The sequence below is a fragment of the Rutilus rutilus genome (genome assembly GCF_951802725.1).
Source record: "Rutilus rutilus genome assembly, chromosome: 7".
NCBI classification, from domain to species: domain Eukaryota; kingdom Metazoa; phylum Chordata; class Actinopteri; order Cypriniformes; family Leuciscidae; genus Rutilus; species Rutilus rutilus.
The window spans coordinates 18,996,143-19,015,106 of NC_140221.1; the positions used below are offsets into that span (position 1 = coordinate 18,996,143).

At 38.2% G+C, this 18,964-nt stretch overlaps 1 protein-coding gene across 7 annotated transcripts in view; it reads left to right on the top strand.

The window, feature by feature from the left end:
• The window catches only part of mef2cb (myocyte enhancer factor 2cb), a 76,555-nt gene that overhangs the window by 55,484 nt on the left and 2,107 nt on the right, over window positions 1–18,964 (top strand). For 3 of the 7 annotated variants that reach the window (XM_084413502.1, XM_084413501.1, XM_084413505.1), the window contains 6 exons: window positions 4,172–4,318; window positions 7,201–7,345; window positions 8,426–8,500; window positions 16,615–16,787; window positions 17,716–17,845; window positions 18,331–18,466. In XM_084413502.1, coding sequence (XP_084269628.1) covers window positions 4,172–4,318; window positions 7,201–7,345; window positions 8,426–8,500; window positions 16,615–16,787; window positions 17,716–17,845; window positions 18,331–18,466 — 806 coding nt within the window. Of the gene's footprint in view, window positions 1–4,171; window positions 4,319–4,428; window positions 4,567–7,200; window positions 7,346–8,425; window positions 8,501–16,614; window positions 16,788–17,715; window positions 17,846–18,330; window positions 18,467–18,964 lie in introns of all 7 variants that reach the window. The other 4 variants (XM_084413504.1, XM_084413503.1, XM_084413506.1 and 1 more) reach the window with 2 other exon arrangements.

Here is an 18,964-nt window from a genome sequence, read left to right on the forward strand (position 1 = left end):
AACGTATTAAGGATAAATAACCATGGACCAATATCATAGACCATTATGTTTAATTAATCGAGGGAAGCAGATATCGTGATCGTCATTAAAATACGATTAATCATCCATATTTTGTTGTCAGATCATAGAAATTAAGCTTGTCTGTCATATCTCCATGGTCTCCAGCAGAATATTGAATGAGGGACTTTCTCCAGACCTGCCTGCAAACCTGTCATCTCCATTCCACAACAGAAACCCTCTTAAAAATAAACCATGTGGTCTGTCTGGGTCAGAATCCCTCATCAGTCTGGCCTGGTTTTAACTAGATGTCTAAATGAGCACTGGACACTGTTCAGATTTTAAAAAGAGGTCAGGGTAAAATGATCAGTAGTGAAGACAGTAGGGAATCATCTTTGGCTACTCGAGCTAGAGTTTCTCTGGCTTGATTACAGCTGGAATTGCAAGACTGTAGTTGATATCAGTCCATTATTTAGGCTTCAGCCGGGAGAGGAGGTCTGACAGAAGGAGTCAGGAGAGACGAGAAGTATGAAAGAGTTTAATTAGGAGCATACCAATGAAGGAGACATTCCTTCCCACTCTTTTCCCTTCCTTGTCTTCACCCATTCTTGATTCTCAGAAACCTCCAGCTGCTCGTCCTTTCCAAAGCTCTATATTGACTATATCTGTGCATTTTAGCTTTTTATCAGCCCCCCCTCCCTCACCCCCGCCTGGCCATTTTCCACTTTGTTAGATTGATTACTTCTCATCGATGTTTTGGAAGGACAATCATGCAGCTTTCATCTCGCGGAGCTATTAAGACATCAGAATGTTCTCGCTGCTTGTTCCAAGTACAGGGTGTTTGTTGTCTACTGTATCTTATTTTTAGACCGGCAAACTAGAAGCATTAATGTTGCCGTTGCTTCTTGGGAAATCAATTGCATTGGCTGTGTGTTTTGCCTTCTTTTAGAAATGAAGATCATGGGAGTGATTATGAGTGAGTCATTACAAACCCATGGGAAATAAAAATTACTAATGGGATGTAAGGAGTCTCAAATGTTTCTCCTCAACAGTTAAAGGGGTTCAAATAGAGACTTTTGCTTAAGTGAGAAAGAGACCCCAGTAACGTCTTCTCTCTTAACATGTCTCATTCTGTGCTCACATTGGCCAAGAAACCAAATGAATCTGTTGACACTGGTTGTCCCTAAAATATTATTTTATTATTTTATGAATTATTTTAAAAATGGACCTAAAAATCTATTGAATTCAATTCAATTTATTAACACCTACATGTATTATGAAATTATTTATTTATTCATAAAAATGTCTATGATTTATACACTTTTTTATGAGATCTTTTTAAATTCTCAATTGTTTCTCACAAGTTCAAATAGAGAATTTTGCTCAACTGAGAAAAAGACCCTGATAAATATGCTCATATTTGCCAAGTCTGCAATCAAAAGTCACATTTATTTTCCATTAAATTCACCTGAGCTGTGAAAATTAATTTCATAGCTCTGTACTCTTACTCTCTATGTCTCATGTTTGTCAATTTTTGATTTATTTGAAACTAAGAAAAAGATGATGCTTCAAAGAAGTACAGTTAAGACATCCACTAAGCCTCCTGAGCTATGAGAGAGCAACATCTGAGCACATTTTGTTTCTCTCAGGGGAATGGGTGTTTGTTTAGCCATTTATGGCCATCTTCAGCATACACTCTGTGATTGGCTAGCTCTACCACCCTACAGAAGAACAGTGTGTGTGTGTGCGTGTGCGAGGGCTGGTGGCAGGTGCACATATCTGGAATGAGTGGCATAGCGGCGGACCGTCAGAGGGTTCAGAGCGGCTTCATGCTGGGTCTTAAACTGCCGATCCCTGCTTGAGCGCTCACTCAGCCAGCATGGCCTCCCATCAGCACACTATAGTCTACTCTGCCTCTTCGCACTCCGTTGCCTCAGATCGACGCCGGCTACACCGCAACCTTCCCCCACCCCGGTGCCAAGGCAATACCTGAGTTCTGCTAGGGGGCATCCTATCATTGCAGACAAAAAAAAAAAAAAACACTTTTGAAGTAACCAATTTGATTGGACTACCACAATGTGTACTTTACGTATGTATATAGCATTATAAAGTTGTTTAGTTTGTCTTTTTTAATGACTGAGACTCAAAATCCGTCATTTTCTATTTCAGTCGCACAAAACAACCAGACTGGTACTCATCATCAAAGCATTTGATAAGCTCAATATGTATAAAGGAAGAAAAAAAAAAAAAAACCTCTCATCTCGCAGTGCCGCTCTCCACACACTCCCTCAACACCTAATAGAAGCGTGTCATAGCAAAGAAAAGAGGATGAGAAACCCGTCTTCATCAAGTCCTCGCCTCAGCAGAGTAAATTAATTCTTGTGTGATTGATGCAGACAGGCAGATGAAGGCAGAGAAGGACTGTGTGTGAGAGCGCAAGCTGCACATATGTTAGCTGGTGGCTAATATCCCGCCACGCCACACTTAAAGCCAGTTGATCCAGTGGAACGCGTCTCGCTTTGATGAGACGTCAGACTGCTTGAGAACCTTGTGCAGATAATGTCACGAGACAGTTGAAGGGGGTTGGGTCTGGTGCGGCATGTGGCAGTGTGCCTCAAGTTTTTATTTCTTCTTTTCACAAAAAATAAAAAATATCAATGTCTCTCTTAGAATTTCTGATATTAGCTGATTTTGTTTCTCTCAGGATGGCAGAATCTCTTAACTACATTGAATGAACACAATGGCTTAATGGTAAATTAATAGTCATTTAAGATTTGTTAGTGTTAATACAAAAGTAATACTCTCTCTTCGGTTGACTTTATTGCGAGAGGAATATCTCATTCCTACTAGAAGGTGGCCATCAGGTGGCAGAGAGAGAAACTGCTGCTTTAATATATTAGGAGAGCCCACAATTCTTTCTTGAACTGTTACACTAGCTTGTTTGCTTAAGCATAGCACAACTTTTCAGCTTCATCACACATGTTTGGTTTACAGTGTGTTAATGGTTATATCAAAAGAATCCCCATATCTTTTATTTTCCTTGGGCGTCTTTCTGTTAATCTATTTTGGCCAGGTCTTTAGGCGTCTCTCTTATGTGGTCAGTAGCAGTAGGGCTGTTTCTTGCTCTTGAAATCACATTTAGACATTTTTCTCTTCGGGACCCAGACCTGATTAAATATTAACATTTATATTTTAGGTTGGCCCTTCCTGTCTGTGTGTGTGTGTTTGTGTCCTCTTGTCTCTCGACAACTTCCTTTACACCGACTTGCAAGGAATATGTATGATTATTTTATATTACATGAATATAAATAACATGACCTTATGCAAATAGTCTAAAGCAAACAAGATTCTAGAAAATAAAATGTCAGTTTGAATTTCTTGGTTAATAAACCTTTTAACGTTTCTACACTAGTGGTTCTCAAACTGTGGTCCACAAGTGACAAATAAAATGTGACATAAACAAATATACCTAAAAATTATTAAATTCAATATATACATTACCGTTTAATAATTTGGGGTTGGTGGGCTTTTTTTTAATTATGTTTTTGAAAAAAACTCTCTTATGCTCACCATTTATTTGCTATATAGTGCAAAAAGTTATATTGTGAAGTATTATTAAAATTTTAAGTAATTGTTTTCTGTTTTACAATATTTTAAAATGTAATTTATTCCTGCGATGGCAAAGTTCAATTTTCAGCAGCCATTATTCCTTTATAGTCTTCAGTGTCACATGATCCTTCAGAAATCATTCTCATATGCTGATTTGCTGCTCAAGAAACAGTTGTGCTGCTGATGCTTCTTTTTCAATAATCTTTGATTTTTTCAAAAGAACAGCATTTGTTTGAAATAGAATTCTTTTGTAACATTATAAATGTCTTTACTGCCACTTTAGCTTAATTTAATGTCTTTGCTTAGATGTATTAATAAAATGTATCTTTCTTTCTTTAAAAATAAAAATGAAATAAATCGATAGTGTACTTAACTGTACATAAAACATTTGAGGTATAATTTCCCCCAAATACTGAAGTGGGCTATAGTGTACATGGATGGGTTTTGAACTCTGGAAAGCATTCAGTTTAATCCTGTCTAAATTCAGCTTGTTTTTTCAGACCCTTCCACCTGAGGGTCTACATGGTGGTTGGTATTTGAACTGTGTGCAAACTTGTATTTACAGACCCTGAGAAAGAAAGGTCTAAATGGCTGTGACAGCCCTGACCCCGACGCAGACGACTCGGTGGGCCACAGCCCTGAGTCAGACGACAAGTTCCATAAAATCAACAACGACATTGATCTGCACATGATCAGCAGACAGAGGATATGTGTAAGTACCTGCATTTCAGACCAGCCCTCTCACACTTCCTTTCTCTTTCTCTCTTTTTTTCTATCTATCTTTGTGTTCTGGCTCACTCTTCGCTCTGTGCGGGCCATCAGGCATTGAGCAAGAAGGAGAACAAAGGCGGCGAGAGCCTGGAGCTCGAGTCTACTCTCGCTCTCACTCCGCGCACGGAGGAGAAATACAAACAGATTAACGAAGAGTTTGATCTAATGATCAAGACTCAGAAGATGTCTGTAAGTACAGTGAAGAGAGGAGAGGCTAAAAACTAACAGCTTTGTGGAAAAGCTAACAAACATATTTGGAGAAACAAAGTAGTTAATTCTAATCTTGATTTAACCGTATGTACCGTATATAGATCTCATATAAAATATATATCATGTAGATCTAGTATACTGTATCTAGTATATACACTGGCACTGCCCTTGGATGCATGGGTGATAATTGCACTTCTACAAGTAGAAGCTCAAAGACAATTACCGTCATTTTAACCTCCAGAGTGTGTTTTGTGCGTTGGAAGGCCTTCCACTGATTGGTATTCAGAAATAGATACTCTTCCTTACACGTCTGAACCAGATTGATTTCAACAAATTAATTTGCAGATATTGCATGTGCTTTCCTAGCTACTGTACTTATGTGTCAAAGAATCTATCGATCTATCGGCGACTCGCGACAATTCTATTTTAGAAACGGTTTCTATTTTTTCTGCGACGTCGCGCTGGAACAACAAACACAAAGTGTGGCAATGATAATCTCAGGTACTGTATATGTGCTTCATTTAATGTTAAAAGCATGCAATGTGACTTTGAATATCATTTAGTGCTCCCAGCTTTGTAGCTGTAAAAGCAACAATGGATAATTCACCTCAGATCTTGAAATTAAACAAATGGAAACAAGAACGTTCAAACTGTGAACAAACAAGTGTATTCTTTGACAAAGATTGTTTTAGTAACTCAGTAGCCTATGTATTTTTAATAATGTTTAAATGGTGTAATATTTGTGAATTTGATTATGTAGCCTACTTATCCATTTTCTTGCGAGTGCCGTCAAGATTACTCTCTGGTGCCGCGAGACTCCACCCACACGCTGTTCTGATTGGCTGTGGGTTTTGATTGATTTTGACGCATCTCGCAGTCGCGTCGCGTCTAGTGTGGACAGACAAATTATTTGTCGCTGGAATTTTATCGCATCGCGTCTGGTTAGGACACGGTGTTAGGTTGGGTTGGGTGAAGTGGTAAATACAGTAATAGTGGTGAAGATAGTTGCAGTTCGCAGTGACTGAGTTATATATTTCCAGTTAGAGAGTACAGTAACACAAAGAGGAAGAAAGGCGCCATGCCGAAGATGTCCAGCCTCACGTACACAAGAAGATGTGGAAATCTCTTTCATTTAAAAATAGGGCAAACTTAGCAAAGATGCTAAAGATTCCCCCATGTTCTGTTAAGCTTGACTGTTATTATTGCTAAGGGTGACCTGAATCATGTACCTATTAAACTAAAAAGTAGTCATTTAGATATTGACCCCTTATTTTATTAAATACAATTATATAATTAAATTAGGCTGATATTACTGAAGCAGTATCCCTCTGTTTTGTCAGAGAGTAGACGTACACTTTTTATGAATGTGGTCTAGTAATATATTTGACTATTACCCCAGGAAAAAAATTAAATGTACAATAACTGATTGGTATTATAAGGTTAGAATGTGGTTTATAAATTAGTTCTCATACAATTTCAAAAAAGTCATGAAGCATCAAACTAATATTTTTCAAGCTATTAAAAGGCCTTAGGGTCTCTGAGACTCCAAACAGAACATGAAGGTAAAGACGGAAAAATGAACACCTAACAAAAGTGAAGCTGTGCCCGCCAAGACCTCTGCGGAGAGAAAATATTTGTCTGCCTCAAGCCATGATTGCTGTGGCCTTGTGAGTTAATGAAGAATGAAAGAGTGAGAAAGAGCGAGAGGCTCCTCTTCAGTTCCTGTCAGTTGATGCTCTCCCAGATGAGCACTTACAGACCCTCAGGACACATGGCTACAATTAGGGGCTATTTTGTCCTTAAAAAAAAAAAACATAATATGAAGGAGGAAGGACTCTCTTCAAGGTTAAGCCTGTGTCTTTTGGAGTGACATGAACAAGAGGATTTACAGAGATTTAGAGGGGTTAGAGTCATCTCAGCCTGTTCGTTTAGGGGAGATAACAGAGAAAATGGACAGCAATACTTCTCAGGAGTTCTAGGAATTGATGCCATTGCTATGGAAGCTTGTTTCCTCCACAGAATAAAACTATTTAAAAGATAATTGCGACTTTTTTTCTCACAATTGTGAGTTATGATGTCAGAATTGCGAGATATAAACTCGCAATTGCGAGGAATAAAGTCCGAATTACTTGATACAAACTTGCAATTGCAAGTTATAAAGCTAGAATTACATGATATAAACTTGCAATTGCGAGAAATAAAGTCAAGATATAAACGCGAAATTATGACTTTTTTTCTCTCAGAATTGCGAGTTTATATCTCACAATTCTGACTTTATAACTTGCAATTTTGAATAATATGACGCAATTCTGACTTTATAATTCGCAATTGCAACTTTATATCACGCAATTCTGAGAAAAAGTCAGAATTGTGAGATTAAAAAAGTTGCAATTATGGAAACAAGTTTCCTACATTGCATTCAATATATTTGTCAAAAAAATATTGTTTTTGCTTTGCAAAAGGTTAAGTATTCACGTTCAAATTTTAGTCTTGTTTCCCCCCCGCTTTGCCTTTGTATTCAGTGTATTTAACTTGTTGTTTTCACCATTATTATTGTAGTTTATGTTACTAATCAGTATTTTAAAGGTATTTATTGCTTCTGTCTCCAACCAGGCGGTGCCCTCTTCCACCTACGAGATGCCCATCCCAGTGAATAACCAGATCTACCCAGGCAATCATAACCTGCTTCCACTGGCCCACCACAGCCTGCAGAGAAACAGCATGTCACCCGGGGTCACACACAGACCACCTAGTGCAGGTAAAAACACACACACATATACATATATCATATTGTGCATAGTGTGACTGTAAACATTTTTTTTTTTTTTTTTGTCCCATTAAAAATACTATTAAAAATAATAATAATTAAAATAGTATTAAAGTTAGACGTGTTACAAATTATCTGTCATACCAACAGAATAATATTACCAATAATTAATTTAATACTCAGCATTCCCCTATATTTATATTAATCTGTCCTTTTGTCTGTATGTACCTAGTGCCAATATTCTTACATTTTTAGAAGAAAAAAAAGGTTCAGTGGGGCTCTATAGGCTTAAAGCTTTTATAAGGAGAAATCTCTTAAATGATTGCATAATACTTTCATGTTTAATGGATTATTTAAAAAATAATTCTAGTGATAAAGCATGTTTACAAGCTGTTTAAATGATACGATTTAATCAAAGTATAAAATGAATTCAAATTAAATTAATTCATGAAAAAGAAATCCATGAAATGATCCCATGATGGGAACCCATAAAAAGGTTTTACATATGATGCGCTTGACCAGAACCCTTTAAGGTTCTGTATAGTGTACAGCAGGATCCTGTTGGCGCTTTGTTATTGTTGTGTTGTCTTGCTTCATTAGACAGAGTCTCTCACCCACAGCTCTGTCATTAAAACTGCTTTCTCCTGATGCAATCAGCTCTGTGTTCCAGGAGCGCTTAGCTAAATATGAGTTTTGGCCCAGCCTGCACGCCTCTGACCACACTTGCTCCCCTGCATGCTTAAAAATAAAAATGTGTAATTTTTCTTGGACACTGCGGACGAGCCCCGTCAGCCACATCGCTTCCTCCTTAGAAATGTGTGCTGAGGTGGAAAAGGACAGTGTTTTGTTATTCTCAGACAAACACACGCACGTCTCTGTCACCTTATATTTGTCTTTCGGTCTCCCTCGCTCTTAAACATGCTGAGAGGGAGGGTGATCTCTATGGCTTGAAGGAGCTGAATAAATGACCTGACAGTTTTAAGAGGGAAGATTTTGTGGTAGGATATGGATGTCAGCTGCAATGAAGTGACTGAATCTCTCTCTCTCTCTGTCTTTCTCTTCCCATGCTAGGTGGTCTGATGGGCACTGATCTCTCCACTGGCGCGGGCACCAGTGCTGGTAAGGACGGCATCCCCACATACTACAGTATGTTCCCTCTCCATCATGACTTTTACTCAGCCAATAACTGCACGAATTCTCTTCCAGCTCTAACCAGCCTCGCAAATTTTCAGCAGAACGTTCTGTTTGTTTAAGCTGGGCTTGTATTCACAGTAATTTCTTCGCAGACTTTAGTCATTAAGCGAACTGGACTGAACTGGATTGGTTCAAACCCAACAGCCTCAGTAGCTGAAAATATTTGGTTTTGTTTTTTTTTCACTTCAATTCTTGCGAAATAATTACTGCACAATAGTTGTTTTGTGTTAACGTGTGTATCGGTATTAGCATACAGTATACACTTAGAATATTAGCATATACAAAAGATTAGGAGTCGGTACTATTTTTTAATACTTGCATTTTTTAAGGCTGCATTCAATTGATAAAAAAAAAAAACAGTAAAAACAATAATATTGGGCTGAATTTTCAGCAGTCATTGCTTCAGTCTTCAGTGTCACATGATCCTTAAGAAATCATTCTAATATGCTGATTTGGTGCTCACGAAACATTTCGTATTATTATCAATGTTGAATACAGTTGTGCTACTTTACATTTATTTGAAATAGGAATCTTTTGTAACATCATAAATGTCTTTACTGTGATTTTTGATCTGTTTAATGCATCTTTGATGAATAAAAGTATTAATTTCGTACAAACAACAACAAAAAAATCTTATTGACCCCAAACCTTTTAGTGTATATTAGCATTAAACGATTTCCTTACTGAATTTGTCAGGTTTGGTGAAATCAAATGCACGCACTCTTGTGATGTGCTCTTCAAGCATATAGAGATGTTCATCCTTATAAGCTTTGTAAATATCAGCTTTTTTAGTAAAGAGGTAAACAAGCATATTGGCATTAGCAATATGCTGCACTGTCTGAGCCATGTCCCTTTGTTTGTTTGCTTCAGCTCTTGTCTGAAAATGATAGCGCACACAGCTCCCCTCTCACCCTGTACTTCTGCTTTATGTCCTTTGTAGGATAAGGCCTACCGTGTGTTTGGAGTAAAACATACTTGGAATATTTTTCCATCTAGTAGCCCAGTCCTTTTGGAGAATTTGTATATGAGTTTCTATATACCAGAACAATCCACTTGAAAGGAATAGTTATACAGTCGGATTGCTTCGGCTTGTGGTTGCCTCAGAGTCTCTGGGTATATGTGGACGTCTGTGTATGTGTGTCTGTGCATCTGTTAGCGTCTGTACGCGCACGCGCGTGTGTGTATGTGGGTCTGCCAGTCTTAACCACTAACCAGTGGTCACTGCAGAAGCATGGCTTGGATATTTAAAGCGGGACAGTAGATGTTTTGAACTTGGCCTCCGGGTTGCTGAGACACAGCTGGGTAACCTTGTCTGGCCCTGAGTCTATTGTATGAGGGTGAGGGTAAGGTCTGTCAACTGACCCCCTCTCCTCACTGTCTCGAATGCACAAAAGTACCACTTGTTGGTGTGGCCCTGCTGTCCACATTCAAGGTCTACAGCCATCAAATATAGCCATTGTGTCGCGACGACAGGCTAACACAGGGCACAGTGTGGAGTTGATGTAGACCACAACTCTGGAAACAAGAGTTGAAGAGAGTCAAACGACACAAGCAGCCTTTTAATGGCCTAATAGAGAATATTACATGAATATTCATGACTTTTTCTCTCGCTCTCTTCCAGCAGCCTTAGTTACTTATTGATTCCAAGACGTTTAGTATCCCTCTTTTTTTTTAAATGACAGATTTATTATTATTATTATTATTATTATTATTATTATTATTATCATTAGTAGTAGTAGTAGTAGTAGTATACAGGTATTGCATTAAGAATGAAACCATAGCAATACATATATAAATCTATATACTATTAATAAAATACTTAATAATATATAAGTACATATATTTTTTTAATACCAGTCACAAGGACCCAGTAAGATTTTTTTTTTTTTTTTTTTTAAGAAATTAAACATTTTTCAGCAAGGATGCATGTAGTTGATCAAAAGTGAGAGTTTTTTACACAAATTTTAAGCAGCACAATTATTTACAACATTGATAATAATATTAAATGTTTCTTGACACCAAATCAGCATATTAGAATGATTTCTGAAGGATCAATGTGACTGGATTAATGATGCTGGAAATTCAACTTTGTAATCACAGGAATAAATTACATTTTTACAAATATATTAAAATAGAAAACCGTTATTTTAAATGTTTTTATTGTATTTTTTGATCAAATAAACACAGCCTTGGTGCGCATAGAGGCAAAACCATAAAAAAACAACAACTTTTGAACAGTAGTGTGTATATTATTTGAATATATTTTTTCAAGTTATGTTATGGAGTGGTGTTTTCTAGCAAAGTGTGCCATGTTATGATGTTCGTCGCAGACATTTATTTGTTTGGCTGGCAGCCTGGCATTCTCAGACAACCGCAAATCCTCTGCTACGTGTATTTATGCATCTGCGACACATGTTATGCTATGAGATATGGAGAGGTCAGCCAACACATGTGAGAAAGTCTATTTTATCTCGTAGGAGTGAGTAGCAAGTCCATAAAGTTTTTTTATTTTTGCTTTTGTGTTGTTAATTTACCGCTTACAGGCATTTGGTCCTACCACACCTCTGCAGTTTATGGGTCATTGAAGTAGCAGTGCATGTTCAGTTCTTTCAGTTGCTTGAATCGAGGCCGGCCTGAAACCTCAACACCGAATCAACAAACACGGATAACAGGATTAATTCGACCGTTACACCACAATAAGAAATCAGAGAATGTCCAACTCGCAGGGAAAGCAAGCGTGTGCTTAACCACACTAGCTGGTCAGCTCGCTTTGATGCTGAGTGGAAACTTAGGCCAAGCCCATTTACAGTTAAGCCTCCTCTGCGGAGCCCCAGAAATAGAATCGGCTCCTTTATCACGTACACACATCAGGCGATTTGTGTGTGAGGAGGGGACCACTCGTTTCTGGGCAGCTGTAATTTTAGTACTTCCCCATTGTGAGGGCGATAGCTGGGCCACAAGTGCACAGGGAAGATACTTGTGTGGCTTTTGCAAGGGAAACGGCGTGAGTCAGAAGATGGACACTGTTTTGGCCTATAGCGCACTGGTTTTGAATCTGGGATGCCGTTTTCAGTGACTTACAAAACAAGCAACGGCAAAAAAAAACTTAAAAAAACATGAGATAAATGAGTTTCGTGCTACTTATTGGCCACCTGAATCCCAGCTGTGCTGCTTCTGATCCATAAATCAAGTCGCCGTGGCTCATTCATCACCAGTGTCTAACACACGTCCTTAGTTGAACTCATCGTCTCTGTCTGTCTGCTCTCGACGGGTCACTTTAACTCTTGCTTGGTATTGCTAATCACCAATGGCCAGGCCTGTTTCCAGAATCAAATCACAGAGGGTGCTTCTGAAATTACTGAGGGTGCTCAATGACGACTCTTTAGCAGTGTACAGTGAGACATTTAAGATTATTTACAAGTCATCACTTTTACCAATAATTGGAATAGAATTTCAAAAATATTTTGCTAACAATATTTTTCTATTAATCTATTAGTCTGCCTTTAATGCATTACTATTTTAACATGTCATATTTCTATCCTGTACAGAGTGAATCCAGTATTTATATGTAGATGTCACTTCCGAAACTTTGCAGCATGCAATTGGCCATCGGTCCTCTTAGCAGCATGAAAGACAATAGTTTTATTCAATGGAGTATATAGGCTGTAGCCTCGAAAGCGAGCCAAGATCGCTCCCTTTACAGTCACTAAAACGCTGTCGCTTTGTCAGTTCATTGCGATCTCACAAAAGTCCATTAAAATCAATGAAGCTGGCAGCAATGCAGAATAAATCTCTTATATATCGTGTCTACACTTTGCACTGAACTCAGCACTGAATATAAAAGGGTGTTTTGAGCAGTGAGTGGATTCTGACTTACTTAAACACCTCTGATTGGCCATTGCGTTCAAGAGATCAATAACTATATCTCTGATTGGCTACACTGCTCACCACTGCAAAAACACATTGTAAATAGATACATTTGACATTCTTCAGAGCGCAAACACAAATATGCACTGGAGCATTTGCCAAATCGGTTTCACTAATATATTATTACAATATCACATGAGGGTGCTCTTGCTTGCGTTTGAGGTTGCTTAGCAATGTGCCTGCCAATGGCAGCGCTCTGGTTGTTAAATAGATCTCGGTCCGTGTGATCTGAGCTGTCCACGTGTTTATGATCGGCTCAGGGTGTACTGTACTGTACAGGCCCCTTTAATTAACCTGCACACATCATGAAATCACATGTTTCTATGGTTACCAGAGCAGAACAGAGGCCAGTCTCTATGAATGGTTCTATCGATCAGTCCTTTTGTGCTGTAGTAATTACAGAAAGTGTTTGGATTTTCTCACGGTGTATCGGTCAAATAGCTTGAACCTAAAAAGTTTAAAATGCACAGATATTCAGTAAACATTATATACGGCCCAGATACAAGTTAAGCACAATCAACAGCTTATGTGACATAATGCTGATATCAGCATACATGCTGGAAGTGAATGAGGCCAAAAAAAAAACAGATTTAGGGCCCTATTTTAACGATCTAAGCGGGTGGTCTAAAGCGCAGGGCCCAAGTTCACTTAGAGCGTGTCCAAATCCACTTTTGCTAGTTTAACAAAAAAATGGTCGGCGCGCCCACCGCATGGTCTAAAAGGGTTGTCCCTATTCTCTTAATGAGTAATGGGTGTGTTTTGGGATTTACGTGCATTAAACCAATCAGAGTCTCATCTCCCATTCCCTTTAAATGCCAGTTGCGCTGGCGCCATGTGCGAGGTTAAAGTGCGCAAGCAGACCATCTACTGGACAAGCCGAATTCCACCATATCTTTATATACACAACAATAATCTTTTACATTGTAATCCTTTTAATTTTAATATTTAGCATGTTTGTGTGCTGCTGTGCGTCCCTGTGTGTTTAATAAGCAGAATGTACACGCGTTGTGGACCCGCCTTTAGGCGCACATTACTAACGCGCTAATAAAAAATATTGCGCCATTGACTTTAGACCAGGTTTCAGTTGGTCAATGGCGTAGTCTTTATGTTGCCTCAAAATAGCAACGCGCCAACAATGCGCCAGAACACACCTCGTTTTCAGACCAGCACGCCCATGGGCGCACAAATGGGTGCAAATGCATTTGCTATTTAAACAACGTGGTGCAGGATGTGAAAATGATAACTGCGTCAGGCTGAAACTAGCAAAAAACACTTGCATCGCGCTTGGCGCTGCATTGCGCCGGGTGTAAGTAATAGTTTAAAAGTAATAGAGTAATATTTAAAAAGATTTAAAAACAGAAATATGCAGCTTATAACTTTATAAAAGCAGGTACATTAATTCATCTGTTAAATCTTAGCCGTAAAGCTGCTTAAATTATTATTTTTTTTACAGTAGTTTATGGCATTGCGTCAAAGTTATAACTTTACATGGAAACTTTAAATACAATGTTATTATTAGAAAATAATTCTTAGTAAAATGGTGCTATTCTATAGAAAGAGTGAATATTTTAATGTGCATGAATTGCCCGTTCACTTCTATTGTAAGTGTTGTATTGTAACCTAGATTACTGTTTTTTTTTTTTTTTTTGAGAGAGAGCGAGAGAGAGAGAAAAGCGGAGATGAGTTGAAATAATTTTTTGTGGCAATCAGCATTATGCCACGAGTGCTGTCGATTGAGCTCAACTTGTACTGAGCCTGTTATATTCCTTTATAAGTGTGGAAATTTATTTTAAGGGGATCAAACGCAGTTTTAATTCCTCATCTCCACTGCGAACAATGAAGTGTGGCTGTTTAAGTGTTTAGAGAAGAGCTCCAGCCAGCTGTTTTTCGAGCCCTGTACTTCACTATGTATGAGGAGACAGGAAATGCATCAGTGCACATGGCACTATACGTACATCCACCCGCTCACACTTATACTAACACAATCTCTCACAATCACAGTTGCTCTTCCTGGTTCCCAACTCATGTCCTCCTTCTTTTCCTTGAATCGTGCAAATTGCGCTTTCAAGACTTCTCATTTGAAAACAACAAAAACCATCGCCTTCAAATTATAGAAAGATCACCGGGGCGAAATTGCTGAGGACGACATCTGCGTCTAGTTTTCCTCTCGAGTGTATGATTGGGAAATTCATTTATGTCTACCGTATAATTCCTAACCCTCTTTTAAGTGGCAAAAGCCATGCAGCACTTCACATTTTCCCCCTCGAAAGCAAAAAAAAAAAGAGGGATTTGGTTTGAAACAAAGACTCTGTACTTCTTTCCTCGATCCCTCCTATTTTTTAGGAGTTGGGTTAGCAATTGTGGATGAGGAATAAAGATTGCTTGTCTGATCCACTTCTGGTAGTCATAAGAGAAAGCCACATGTGCACACATGTATTTATCATTGATTGCCAAATGACGACCTTCACTGTCAGTAGTTAAGGCCCATGCATTGTATGTCATTCATAGAGACTGCTGCCTTGGGAAATGAGATGTGATAGTGGAAACCTTCCCATTGTGCTCCAGATGGGACTTGGAGTGATCCTTTACAGTTGAAATAAAGGGTCTTGAAATGACTGGAATATTCAAAATCCAAATGAATTTAATTAATATAAAGTGTTGGAACAAAGCCAGTGGTGTTCTGCTCAAAAAGAACAATAATACAGAACTAAAATGTTTTGCCTAATGAAGTTTTTACTGTTTTGCTCTCATTTGACATCAGCTCTTAAAGCACCATGAGTTACCAATGCCACCTGTCTCTATTCATCAAACACCTGCCTCCTTACCGCAAAACCACAAGAGGAACAAAATGAGCCTCACATCTATCCTCTCTCTATTTATCTTTATCTAAGCACACGCCACATTTTCATCTCTCAACTTTTTTAAAGAGACATGATGCTGCAACAGTTTGCTCTGAAACAAACATTTTAGCAGTCTTCATGAATCCACCATAGCTGAATACCAAAGAATACCTCACTTAAAAGAGACAAGGAGAGGATCAGTGACTTGCATCGTAGTTTTCACCATAATGCATGTCATAAAGAAAATATTAGCACTATTAATTAATACAAATAAAAAATCCTACCAAAGTGGATTTTTTTTTTTTTTTTTTAGTAAATGTTTGGTGTTCAGATGGTGAGACAAAAAAGTAGGTGACTAAACTGTGAAGCTTTATGAAAAAGGTATATTTTTAATGAACCATATCCTTTTCTCCAGCAGTAGTTTAGTTTAGTTTTGTTTAGTTTAGTTTTTACTTTATAAAAAAAAAAAAAAAACATGTTTAACTCTGATGCTAAATATTAAGCTTATTATATTTTAAAAAAGTTATTTTATTTATTTATTTATAATTTATTTTTGTATTATATTATATTTTATATCTATATAAAGTATTGAATTTTAAGGGGTTTAAGGGATAATGAGTGATAATGTAACGTCATAATTTTGATGAAGAAAATAAATAAAATTGTATTTAATCTCTGCTTATTTTCAAAGTTAAAATGTTACTGTTTTATCTTATTAATATTAAGAATCAGTGACAAAATGATGTAGCTTATCCGTGACAATCGGTTGAACTGAGAGCTTGGATCTTTTTACTCATGCAGAGGCAGAGAAAAAAATATATATATATTTTGAATCATAATAATTTCATGAGTGAAAATCATCTGAGCGTGACGGGGTGATTTGGGGTAGCTGAATTAGTCTGGCTTGGTTTGATGGAGGGTGAATGAGAGGGTGTGTTGACCAAGTGCTTGGTACAAATGAATGAGTGGTGGTGGAGGTGAAAGTTGTGTGAAATGGTGTGGAAACGTTGAATTGAAAGAGCACATTCTTGGTGAAAGATGGTTGCAGTACTCCAGAACGGATAAAACAGTGTTTAATGGCTGCATGTGGTGAAGGCTCACTGGAACCGTGTGGAGAGCTGCAGACAGGCTTGAATGGAAGCTTCACAGTAGATGACGGTGGAAATTATGCATTCTGGTGCAGGCGAGAGAGTGAAATGAAGCTTGCTTAAATTGGGTGCCATGGTGAAAGTTTGATGTACTCAATTTGGCTCTGTTGTGTCTAACGCCTTTTCCCCCTCCCTTTCTGTCTCTCATTAGGAAATGGCTATGGAAACCACCGTAACTCTCCAGGACTTCTGGTGTCCTCCGGGGGAATGAACAAGAGCATGCAGGCCAAGTCCCCTCCACCGGTGAACCTGGGGATGAACAGCCGTAAGCCTGACCTACGAGTGCTCATCCCACCCGGGGCAAAGAACAACATGCCCTCCATCGTAAGTGTGTTGTGTTGAATTTTACTAACAGCCACGATAGTACCACATCCATAAAACCACACGCCTCGGTTCCTTCGTGATCCTCCGTGGTTCTCCTCTCCTTTCTTCTCATTTCCTCTCCAGTAGTTTCATTATCTAATAAGCACAGGTTAGAGTTCTATTAGAAACATCATACTTAGTCTCCTCAGCAGCTTTGGTGTTGTTGTTTGGTGAAGTACGCGTCTGTAGCTTCACGTAGTGTCGTAGGCGGCTATCAGCTGCACTCACTGTCAGTCAATGACACTAATTCTGGATTTATCACCCTCCCTTTACTGCCATCAGTCTGAGGATGTTGACCTTCTATTGGTAAGTGACACTGTCACTCAAACCGGTGACATGCGTAGGCTAGTAGATCTGAAGGCCATTTGTCATCCTCATACATATAAAATAATCAGACCAGTAGTGTGTGGTCAGATGTTGTTTAGCTTATTGTTCGAATGCCAATAGGGCGATGCACAAGTGCTTAAACGCAATTTCGTATTAGTGAACTAAGAACATATACACAACCAAGCTCCAGAGTGACATCTAGTGGTTATAAGAGTCGTCTCGTTCTCAGGTCTTATTGACCCCTTCATGTCCATCTCTGCTTATCGCTGCTTTTCTTTTCTTAATGTCTGTCGCATCATTCAGTCATCAAGCCAACCCCTCTTTTACTGGTTCTGTTGCCTTGGAGACCTTGAGTTTCTATAGCGACCAAGTGCCCTATGAGGGATTGTAAATCATAGGTTGAGATGGTTCAGTGGTGCTTCATGTCAAATGGCCATTTTTTTCCTTCATTATTTTGGTGGGCGGTGCTCCATCGTTTGTTTGATGAAGATACAGATGTTCAAGCCTCTTGACGTGACAAGTCATCTGTATGTGTTCTTCTGCTCTCTTCCTCTTCTTATAGAACCAGAGAATAAACAACTCTCAGTCTGCACAGTCACTGGCGACCCCAGTGGTTTCTGTAGCGACGCCCACTCTACCGGGGCAGGGAATGGGCGGTTACCCATCAGCCATTTCCACCTCATATGGTACTGGTAGGTACCTCAACTACACTAAAACTCACAACACGTTATACACACATTAACATCTTAATCAGAATGTTTAAAATGTTTTACTATAGAGGAATATATATATATATTTTTTATAGATATTATACCATTACATTTAGTAATTTTAATGTTTAATGTTTATTAATAAATAAATGAATATATAATATAATGCAATTAGTGCATCAATTTAAAATACTGTTCAATGATCTATTACTATAATTTAATTACTAAAAATTTACATACATATTTTTAATTAGAATTTCATATTGCTTTTTTTATTATTATTTAGCTCTTTTTATATTAATTAAACCCAGACTAAATTAATTCAGAATCTCTTTTTTTTTTTTTTTTTTTTGTCTAGTCTGTGTGTAGCTCTGTCTCTCCAGCAGGCGGAGCCATTGTTATCTAGAAAAGCAGCATCAATTGTTTAGGATGCAAATATTAACCCTGATCATGCGTTTTTCTTCTAGAATATTCTCTGAGCAGTGCAGATCTGTCCTCTATATCTGGCTTCAACAGTGCCAACACTCTGCATCTGGGCTCAATGAGCGGATGGCAGCAACATCAGATTCAGAACATGCAGCACTCTGCTCTCAGTCAGCTGGGGTGAGTCACACACACACACACACCAATACACACATTAATCACCAATACACACATCAATCCTCATGCACTTAAAGGTACACTATGTAACTTTTAGCCCTCTAGTGATTAAAAAACAAAAGTACATGCATTTTGCAGAAGAACTTTGTTTTGGTTGTGCTTCGCCTTTGCGAATATGAATATTGTTATCCTACTGCTCACGAAACATTAACTACTAGGATTAAGAGATATAACCAGATTAGATGGAAAGGATATCAAGCTGTCTAGCTGAAGACGTTACTGTAGCTTTACCCATTAATAGACACGGTACTTCCTTGAAAATAAACTCCAGCACAGCACTACAACAACCATAATGAAGTGGCCCTTCACAATAGATAATGCTTTACAATAAACTCTGTTGGAGAGCTACATATGGCAATTTATCTGTTCAATAAAATACCTTACTCACATGTTGAGTAATAAAAACACCATCTCCACGTCGCTTTTACAACATTTCAAATC